Genomic DNA, 11,302 nt, shown 5'->3' with positions numbered 1-11,302 from the left:
ATATATATATATATACATAATCGATTTTTAATTTTAAGACTAAGTGTTCATGGCAGTTTTGGTATATTTTATCAGTGGATGCATACTCTAAGACTGACACAACCATCCTATGTATGAATAGTACTATTACAGGTGAAACTCGAATAATTAGAATATCGTGCAAAAGTAATTGCAATAAGTGCTGCAAAAGGGGCCCAAACCAAGTACTGAGTACATATGCATGCTTGTACTTTTCAGAGGTCCGATATTGTTCTATATACAATCCTTGTTTTATTGGTTGCATGTAATAATCTACTTTTTTGAGGTTGTGGATTTGGGGTTCTTGGGGTTTTCATGAGCTGTAAGCCATAATCATCACAATTATGACAAATCACGGCTTGAATTATCTTGCTTTGCATGTAATGAGTCTATCTCATATATTAGTTTCACCTTTTAAGTTGCATTAGTGAAATAAATGAACTTTGCATGATATTCTAATTATTCGAGTTTCACCTGTATATGGGATGAGGAAAATAATGCCTGATGAATAGGTTTCACAGGATTAAAACCGTGCTATGTAGATCAGTACTGAATTTGGCATGACAATCCTGTGTACGGAAAATACTATGACATGTGGCAAGTATAATGATGCCTGATAAATATAATTCACAGATTTAAACCTTTGCTATGTGGATCAGTAAGGAACTGACTTCACAGTCCTATGTATAATAAATACTATTACATGGAGTAAGCAAAATTATGCCTCATGAATGGAAGCCACAGATTTAAATCCTTTCTATGTGGATAAGTAATGAACTGACTTCACAGTCCTATGTATGATAAATACTATTACATGGAGTAAGCAAAATTATGCCTCATGAATAGAGTCCACGGATTTAAACCTTTGCTATGTGGATCTGCAAGGAACTGACTTCACAGTCCTATGTATGATAAATACTATTACATGGAGTAGGTAAAATGATGCCTCATGAATGGAATCCACAGACCTAAACCCTTGCAATAATCACGAGTAATGAACTCAAGTTCGATCCCATGTCTTGCCTAATCTTCAGACCAGGGCTATTTGTAGTAAGCCTCACACTTATTTGCCAACAGCATTTTATTCTCCCTTTATACTCCCTCCCTCTTCTTTATTTTTATTCCCCCGGCAAGATCCCTCCTCCTCTCTCTCCTCCTTTCCTTCTCTCATCTGTCCTGCCAGGCAAATCAAAACAGCTGTACTTATCATTGCTCGGCTGGATGGTTTTATCAGGGTATGTGGTGAGAGAACACAGAGAAGGAAGGACGGGGAATCAACTTGTCGGCTGGGCCAAGGAGCTGTCCGCTGGTGTGCGGTGCTCAATCCGGCAGCGTGGTCTATTCTGTGCTGGCTAGGGAGCTGTTCGCTGGTGTGTGGTGGTGAACCTGGCAGTGTAGTCTATTCTATGATGGCCAAGGAGCTGTCCACTAGTGTGTGGTGCTGATTCTAGCAGCGTCCATTCTGCCTTGTCCAAGGAGCTGTCCGCTGGTGTGTGGTGCTGATTCTACCAGTGTCCATTGTGTGCTGGCCAGGGAGCTGGCCGTTGGTGTGTGGTGGTGAACCTACCAGTGTCCATTGTGTGCTGACCAGGGAGCTGGCCGTTGGTGTGTGGTGGTGAACCTAGCAGTGTCCATTGTGTGCTGGCCGTTGGTGTGTGGTGGTGAACCTACCAGTGTCCATTGTGTGCTGACCAGGGAGCTGGCCGTTGGTGTGTGGTGCTGAACTTAGCAGTATCCATTCTGTGTTGGTCATGCAGCTGTCCGCTGGTGTGTGGTGCTGATTCTACCAGTGTCCATTGTGTGCTGGCCGAGGAGCTGGCCGTTGGTGTGTGGTGCTGAGTTTGGCAGTGTCCATTCTGTGTTGGCCAATGAGCTGTCCGCTGGTGTGTGGTGCTGAACTTAGCAGTATCCATTCTGTGTTGGCCATGGAGCTGTCCGCTGGTGTGTGGTGCTGAACCTAGCAGTATCCATTCTGTGTTGGCCATGGAGCTGCCCGCTGGTGTGTGGCGCTGAACCTAGCAGTGTCCATTCTGTGCTGGCCAATGGTCTGTTGGCTGATGTGTGTTGCTGAATATAGCAATGTCCATCCTGGCTCGGCCAAGGCGCTCTCTGAAGGTCTGTGGTGCTGAATCCAGCAGTATATCTAGTTTGTATTGGCCAATGATTTGTGGGCTGCTCTGTGGTGCTGAACGTAGCAATATCCATTCCGCGTTGGCCAATGATGTGTCAGCTGGTGTGTGGAGCTGAACGTAGTTTGTATTGGCCAATGATCTGTCGGCTGGTGTGTGGAGCTGAACGTAGTTTGTATTGGCCAATGATCTGTCTGCTGGTGTGTGGAGCTGAACGTAGTTTGTATTTGCCAATGATCTGTCTGCTGGTGTGTGGAGCTGAAGGTAGTTTGTATTGGCCAATGATGTGAAGGCAGCAGTGTCCATTCGGTGTCGGCGGGTGCTGAAGGCAGCGGCGTCCATTCTGTGTGTGCATTGCTGTGGAGGAGGCGTGTAGAGAAGAAGAAGGCTCTCCGCACTGGCACAGGAAGGCGCTTCTCTGCCTGCCATCCCTCGCACCTCTCCTCTTTGTTTCCTCCCACACTCTGCTCGTCTCCTCTGACACCTAATTGCTTATTGTTTGCTATGCTGTGTGTAGTCGGTGTTCCCTCCCTTGATTTCCGAGCGATCCGTCGTCCTCTGTGCTGGCTTGTATTGTAGTGGATCGCACTGGGTCTGCCCCTGTCTCCTCTCATGACATCAGTGTATGTAAAGGAGAGGCTGTAGAAGAAGATCGCACGCCAGCAATGGAGGAAGAGCTGAAGTGCCCGGTGTGTGGCTCGTTTTTCCGGGAGCCGCTGATCCTGCCCTGCTCCCACAACGTGTGCCTGCCCTGTGCCCGCACCATCGTGGTCCAGACCCCGGAGAGCGAGCACCTACCTCATGCCGCCCGGCCCATGTTGCTGATGGGGGCCGATTATGATTACCCGGATCACCTGGATAAAATGAGCCTGCACAGCGAGACGGACAGCGGCTACGGCTCCTATACCCCCAGCCTTAAGTCACCCAATGGGGTCAGGGTGCTGCCACCCGCTCCTGCCCCGAGCTTGGGTGCTTCCGCCGGAGCATCCTCCCGAGGGCTGCACGGCAACGTGTGCAGTTCTTCCTCCATCACCTGTCCGCAGTGCCATCGCAGCGCATCACTGGACGAGAGGGGACTGCGGGGCTTTCAGCGCAATCGGCTGCTGGAGACCATAGTGCAGAGGTACCAGCAAGAGCGCGGGGCAGCGCAGGCTGACGCAGAGGGCAGCGGCACGCCAGAGGCAGCTGGAGGACTTAGCAATGCCAGGTGTCAACTGTGCGACACGAACCCAGCCGAGGCCGCGGTTATGTGTGAGCAGTGCGATGTCCTGTACTGTTCTTCCTGCCAGAAAAAGTGTCACCCTATCAGAGGACCTTTCGCCAAGCACAGGCTGGTGTCACCGGCTCAGCTAGTGCCTTCCAGCGCCAGCAGACAGAAACTGGCCTGCACAGCTGTAGCGCATCCTAACACGGCCCGAAAATTTCCAACCTGCACTGATCATGAGCTGGAGAACTATAGCATGTATTGTCTAAATTGTAGGACACCTGTGTGCTTCCAGTGTCAGCAGGAGGGAAAGCATGCCAAGCATGAGATGAAAGCACTTGGGATTATGTGGAAGCAACACAAGGTCAGTTCATGAGTTTTGTCTATTTATGTTTTTAATGACTTCCATCAAAGCTGAACTGCAGGCAAGCATTGAAACACACGTACAAGAGCTGTCATTGTGTCCAGCCAGACCTGAGGTTCACACAGCCTTGCTGTAGTGCAGTTAGGCAGGTCAGCTTGGTCACATCCCCGCCCCCAGCCTTTGATCGGACAGTGAAGGAGAAGCAGCAGGCCATCTCATTCTGATGTGTAAGCACATGGGTAGATAGTAGAGTCTGATTGGTTTAGAGAGGGGGGCCCCTTCCCTCTTCCAGATTTGGAGGAGGCTGATAATGAGACAAATTCAAATATATCAGCTGCAATTACAAATGTGTTTAGTGTTTTATTTCATATAAACCTCATTAAAAAGTGTTTTTCTATCTGCCTGGAGTTCAGCTTTGGTGTAGATGGAAATTGCAGGATGTAGGCTATATGGTACTAAAACTCCCCGTTATCCGGCATCCACGGGGGTTGGTAGATGCCGGATAAATGTAGTTTCTGGTTGCTTGAGAGTTACTATTAAAAATAGGTCTAACTGATGCCATACCCCATACTATGCCATACCCCGTACTATGCCATACCCCGTATTATACCATACCCCATATTATACCATACAATACCCCATACTATACCATACCCCGTACTATGCCATACCCCGTACTATGCCATACCCCGTATTATACCATACCCCATATTATACCATACAATACCCCATACTATACCATACCCCGTACTATGCCATACCCCGTACTATACCATACCCCGTATTATACCATACCCCGTACTATACCATACCACGTATTACACCATACCCCGTACTATACCATACCCCGTATTATACCATACCCCGTACTATACCATACCCCGTACTATACCATACCCCGTACTATACCATACCCCGTACTATACCATACCCCGTACTATACCATACCCCGTACTATACCATACCCCGTACTATACCATACCCCGTATTATACCATACCCCGTACTATACCATACCCCGTACTATACCATACCCCGTACTATACCATACCCCGTACTATACCATACCCCGTACTATACCATACCCCGTACTATACCATACCCCGTACTATACCATACCCCGTACTATACCATACCCCGTACTATACCCCACCCCGTACTATACCATACCCCGTACTATACCATACCCCGTACTATACCATACCCCGTACTATACCATACCCGTACTATATCATACCCCGTACTATGCCATACCCCGTACCTTACCCCGTACCCTACCATACTCCGTACTATACCATACCCCGTATTATACCTTACCCCGTACTATGCCATACCCCGTACTATGCCATACCCCGTACCCTACCATACTCCGTATTATACCATACCCCGTATTATACCATACCCCGTACTATACCATACCCCGTACTATACCATACCCCGTATTATACCATACCCCGTACTATACCATACCCCGTACTATACCATACCCTGTATTATACCATATCCCGTACTATACCATACCCCGTACTATATCATACCCCGTACTATACCATACCCCGTACTATACCATACCCCATACTATACCATACCCCGTACTATACCATACCCCGTACTATACCATACCCCGTACTATACCATACCCCGTACCATACCGCGTACTATACCATACCCCGTATTATACCATACCCCGTACCATACCATACCCCATACTTTACCATATCATAACATAAGCTCTGTATTGACTTCATATTAATACTGAAATGCAGTAATCAAAAGCAAATTAAGAGAAACAGACACAATTAAAACAAATAGTCACACGGTCATTTCCAGGGTAATACATGTCGCAGATCAGCAGAACAGTGAGTACACAGGGGATTTTGCTCTCTGGTTAGATGAATACCGGATAACAGAGAGTTTACTGTATTTTCAGCCATGACTTTTAGGTGGAGTGTGGAGAGGTTAGAACTTCTGTAAGATTTCTCTCCCTGCCTCCCAATGGGGTCCTCTGTTCCCGGAGACAAGTGATAAAGCGGAAGTAACATCTGTAAAATAACAAATTGCTGGGAGGTGGGGATTTTTGCAAAGTCTCCTAAGCCAAAACAATTCTTCCTTTCTCCCCCAGCAGTCTTTGACTTTCTGTGTAAACTGTGTATATATGAATTCGTTTTCAGAATGCGCAGCGGCCATTGTGGCCGCTGGCGTGTTCTGCGCATGCCCGCCACCATCTTGCAAGGAGAGCGTATGACATCACATGACAGTGACGTCACACGTTGAACGAGCGGTGGCCATATCACAGAGACATCATTTACATGATTACTTGCAGTGTTTTTCCTTTCCATAAATGATTTATTTATTCACTTGCAATGTGCCTCTGAACTTGCTAGAACATTTGACTAGTCTATTTTCCTAGTACAGCCTCCTCCCTCCTTGTATGTCATCCTATGTGCTGGCCCAGCTCCTTCACCTTCCTCCAAAATCTTTTATGTAGCTTCTAGGGGAGGAGTGAAGGGGAATGCTAGAGGGTGTCACTGGAGTAAGACACTATGTGGGGAATTTATCAAAACTGGAGCAGAGGAATCTTGAGCAGTTGCCTTTGGCAACCAATCAGCTTTTCTCTTCAGTTTGTTCGGTTAAGGTTTGAAAATGAAAGGTGGATGCTGATTGGTTGCCATGGGCAACTGCTCAAGATTCCTCTGCTCCAGTTTTGATAAATTCCCCACATAGTGTCTCACTCCAGTGACACCCTCTATTCTGTCTGCTCCAGATTTGATAAATTCCCCTCTGAGTCTACTGGGGCTGCTGATATCGCATCCAAGATGGCGGCACCCAGCAGCATTCTCAGAGCTTTTGCTTGTCTACACTAGGGGGCTTCTACATGTATATAACATACATAAAATGTGTTAAATACACATATAATCTTACGGGAAGACTTTTATTGACATGAATGCTCTGGTCACAACAGTATGAGCCCAGGAAAGTAATCAGTGCATCTCTTAAGAAAAAAAAGTAATTAGATTGAAATCCAATCAGTAGCTTGCTCTCCATGACTAGCCTCCACGTGGAAAAGATGATCTGTTTTTATTTTTGTCATGGCAGTGGTATTATTTGTATTTATATACAAATGATCCGTAAAAAGATTTGAACCTGTAAATATCATGAAGCATATAAACGGTCAGTTTTATTTCACACACACTCACACTATCCCTCACATGTACTTGGCTTACACCTTCCTTACCTAGTGGCACTAGTTTAATATCACTTTTTTTCTTATCATTGTTTTTTCTTTGCATTGGACACTTTTTTTGATATCTGTCTCGATGTGTTATTTTTAGTTTACTGTGCTTATATACTTGAGAACGTTTTTACGCTCATTTTAGGAGATATTGTGTCTGCTTCTGTACTGTTCATATGTGATTTAGCTGGACTTGGGTCTTACCCTGGGTCAATCACTGAACATCTACTTCCATTGCTTACATTTCCACCATTTGCATTTCCACTGTGCAATATATTATACCACAATATTGGCATAGCGATGGGAGGTTGTCCTTATTAATTGCTCATGTGGGTTTTATGTGTTTTTATGGGTTATTGTAGCACTAATGCTATATACTCATTCAGGGTTGTGTGTCTGTATATACAGTATATGTAAAGCTAATCTCCATGGCAAAACCTAGCCAGCTGAGGCTAGGGGAGGTGGAATTACATGATACTTAAGAAAGGTGCATTCATTATATGTGACATTAATAATTTACATGCTTATACTGTATATGGATTTGTGGATGTGCAGGTTCTCCTTCTAGTGGCAATCTGTTGAAATAAAAGCCACAGATATATAACTTTTTTCACTCATCATTCATCGTCATTTAGTGCCCAGTAAGATGTACAAGGAGTACATAATTAGCACATTTGGTTGGCCTATGTACAAATTTAGGTAATAATAAGTAACAATTAGAGCTGCAGCTAACGATTATTTTCAAAATCGATTATAATCGATTATGTCGATTAGTTGTTGCAGCCCTAGTAACAATATACAAAAACAGTTCCAATACAAAAGTACACATTTCACTTTACAAGATGCCTGCCAGAGGCATTGCTTGGATTGTGAAAAACCTTGGGCACTCAAAGGAGAAGTGTGCATGCTGAATGGTGGATAATGATATAGAGAGAGACCTAAAGGGCTATGGTTAAATTAAACCTTAGCCTCCTCACTGTATTCACAGAACACATATGCCACAGTTATTGTACCCACAAATTATGCTTTATTTACTGCGCCACAAGCAAGGGCCTTACAGACATGTATAACCATCAGCACAATCAATATTAAAAACATGAAACTCTTCTATTATAGATGCTTTTCTGCACACAGAATATAGACAGAGAGCTAGCACTTTATCTGAGCCTAACCTTAAAATAGTCATTAAAATAGTCATGACTACTTAGCAACCAGCAACTATTGAGACAATAAATGCATTGGAGACAGGTACGTAATGTGCAATATAGCATAAACAGTGCAGGGGTCAGGAGTATGTAATGTACTTAGTGCAGGGATCAGGAGTGTGTACCATAGAGATTGTAGGGGTCAGAAGTATGTAATACACATAAAGCAAGAGTCAGGAGAGCTTAAGACGCAGTGTACTGCATGGAGTGCAGGGGCCAGGAGTATATATTATACAGAGTGCAGGAGTCAGGAGTGTGAAATGCATGCAATGCATGTGTCAGGGGTGTGTAATGCACAGAGTGTAGGAGTCAGGAGTGTGTAAAACATGGAGTGCATGGATCAGGGGTTTGTAATTCACAGAGTGCGGGGCTCAGGAGTGTGTAATACACAAGAGTGCAGGGGTCAGGAGTGTGTAATGGACAGAGAGCAGGGGCCACGAGTGTGTAATGGACAGAGTGCAGGAGTGTTTAATTTACAGAGTGCAGGGGTCAGGAGTGTGTAATACACAGAGTTCAGGGGTCAGGAGTGTGTACTGCACAGCATGCAGGGGTCAGTAATATGTAATGCACAGAGTGCAGAGGTGCATAATGCACTGCCCAGCGCCCCCCTCCCAGTAGACATCTCTTCCCCCCAGTACACATATCTCCACCCACTACAAATCTCTTCCCCCAGTACACAACACTCCCCCTCCCTCCATTACACATCTCTCCACCTCCCTCCAGTACACATCTCTACACCTCATTACACATCCCCCCCCTCCCCACTTAAGACATATCTCTCCCTCAGTACACATCTCTCCATCTCAGTGGACATCTCTTTTCCCCCTCTCTCTGCACAGTACATATCTCTCCCCCCTCATTTAAGAAATATGTCTTCCCCAGTACAAATCTGTCCACCTCAGTGCACTTCTTTCTTCGCCCTCCCCCCACACAGTACACACCTCTGTCTTCTCCCTCAGGATAGATCTCTCTCTCTCTCCCTTCCTTCCCCATTGTACACATCTCCTCCCCCCAATAGTACAGTCTATTGCCATCAAGTCCACCCATCTGATACCACGGTAGTTCAGAATGAGGGGAATTCCTCCACTCAGCTGTGTCATATCACACATCATAGCCCAGGAGGAGCCTTTCTCGGCTCTGACCTTCCAGCCTGCTGCAGTATCTGAGATCTGACAGTGGGACTGCGGGCCTGAAGTAAATGGCAGTGTAGCACCAAATCTTTAAAATGTAAAAAATTGCAGGCATGGGCATTGGGACCTATGGTGCCACACTAGAGATATGGGGCACGTGCCCTGGGCGCCTCCACTAGCGACGCTTCTGATGCCTGATCTGTCCATTATAAGCCAGAAATGTCTATAATGTGCCCCTCTCTTATTTACTTGGTTACCCTACCTTGCTGGTTAAATTGTACCTATTGCCATCCTTCAACCCAGTGAAAATACCCTTAGTGATCACTAAGGAAGTTTCATTGGGAATCTGTCATGTACCTGGGATGAGGCCAACTTGAACAAGGAGCTACTCTTGCACTACTTGTCCGACTCCCCCTGCAGGTGGAGACAGGAGGAGTGTGGATGCAGGGAAGCATGAGTGCCGATGCAGTGGCTTGTGCAGATTCAAGTACCGCAGCTTGAGTGCTGCGGTACTGAAGGTGATGGCCGGAATTGGCAGCAGACTGAGCAGTCTAGCAAGGCTTTAGCTAAAATTGGCTCGCGGAGCACGGTGTCAAGGTAGCAGAACCTGTATGGAGCCACTGGAAGATCAGGATCCTAGTCAGTTTCACAAGCTGGGATCATACATACTGGGGTCAGGTATGAAGATGTAGTGCCAAATCGGTAGATGTAGCGGAAACCGGCCAAAAGTCGGGGTCAAACACAGGAAAGACTGATGCCAAGTTCAAGGTACCAAATCGGAAGTCAGGAGAGAGGTCAGGAACGTAAATCAAATCAAACTGAAGTCAACAGAATCACAGGATCGGGCAACAGGAACACAGGTAACAGCTGAAGTGCAATCAGGGATGGATTCCGTACTAACACTGCTTTTATTGTCTATCTGGCGCCAATGAGCAGGAGTGCATGCACACGCAGGAATGCGCGTGCCACGCTAACGTCTGCATGCAAGGTTTCCAACGTCAACACATTCGCGCATATTTCCATGCACCTATGATTTTCAGTATGCACATGCCCACCATTAAGGACATGTTTGCCTGCAATTTTGAGGACAGGACCATGTGGCATAGCGTGCACATGTGCCTGTACCAGCCTTGTTGAGTACCTTACAGATTCTCAGGTGGCAGGGATTTGTCTTGAGATCAGGGAAAAGCCAGACTACAGTAACAGAATAATAACAAATTAGAGAGGAGCACAGAAGAAGCTTTTTTGGCTAATACAGGTTATAATAGGCATTGTGCAGTGTCTGCTCTAAGATATGACTTTAAAAAAAAATATATACATTGAACTGCAAGTTCACTTTAATGTATATAATCTTATCAGTTTGTGTTAATGTTTTAAACTGATCATATACAGTATAAATGGTGGAGCTTGATCCTGGGCAGAGCATGCATCTGAGACTGATTTATTGCTGGTATATTATGATTATTATTACGATCTGTGTAGTTTCATCACTAGTCTGAGTGGCATTTGCATGCATTTGAAAACTCCAAACTAACTGAATTATTTAAATATTTTCTTTATCTGCTTATTTTGGCTTTCACAGGAAATCTGTACAGCTGCTATTCTTGTTAAGGTAATTTTCTAGTTAAGGTCTCTTTTAATACTCAGGACTATGTTTTGTTTGTTGAGTACTGAATATGTAACATCTTATGTAATAATTTGCTTTGACATGTATCTACAATGGATGACGCAGAATGTGATTGTTAGAGTAGTTCTGGTAGCATCTTTCAGATATTCTCAGCCTCTATCACAGCAGAGGAGGACACAACTAATATTGCATGATATTGCATCAGACTCTCTAGACGCAGCAACCTGTGTTCATCAGTGTTTTACTCATGTTTTCTCATTATTAATGGATTAGAAGATTAAATCAGTAAATAAAATAAACTTCTTATATAAACACTACTGTGAAAATGATTGTTTTCTGATTTCTGTATGCATATAATACGTACACTGATCACATGCAATATATATATATATAT

The 11,302-nt window shown here is 45.0% G+C and overlaps 1 protein-coding gene across 1 annotated transcript in view; it reads left to right on the top strand.

Moving 5' to 3' along the window:
- The first annotated feature begins 2,761 nt into the window (after window positions 1–2,761).
- Window positions 2,762–11,302, top strand: part of LOC108789854 (tripartite motif-containing protein 67-like) — a 46,236-nt gene continuing 37,695 nt past the window's right edge. The window contains exon 1 of the mRNA XM_018559981.1: window positions 2,762–3,715. Coding sequence (XP_018415483.1) covers window positions 2,813–3,715 — 903 coding nt within the window. The 5' untranslated portion in view covers window positions 2,762–2,812. The remainder of the gene's footprint in view (window positions 3,716–11,302) is intronic.

Source organism: Nanorana parkeri, unplaced genomic scaffold (genome assembly GCF_000935625.1).
Source record: "Nanorana parkeri isolate BGI_ZX_2015 unplaced genomic scaffold, ASM93562v1 scaffold424, whole genome shotgun sequence".
In the NCBI taxonomy this organism is placed as follows: domain Eukaryota; kingdom Metazoa; phylum Chordata; class Amphibia; order Anura; family Dicroglossidae; genus Nanorana; species Nanorana parkeri.
Note: the sequence above shows the minus strand (reverse complement) of the source record. Positions and strands in the feature narration are given on the sequence as shown.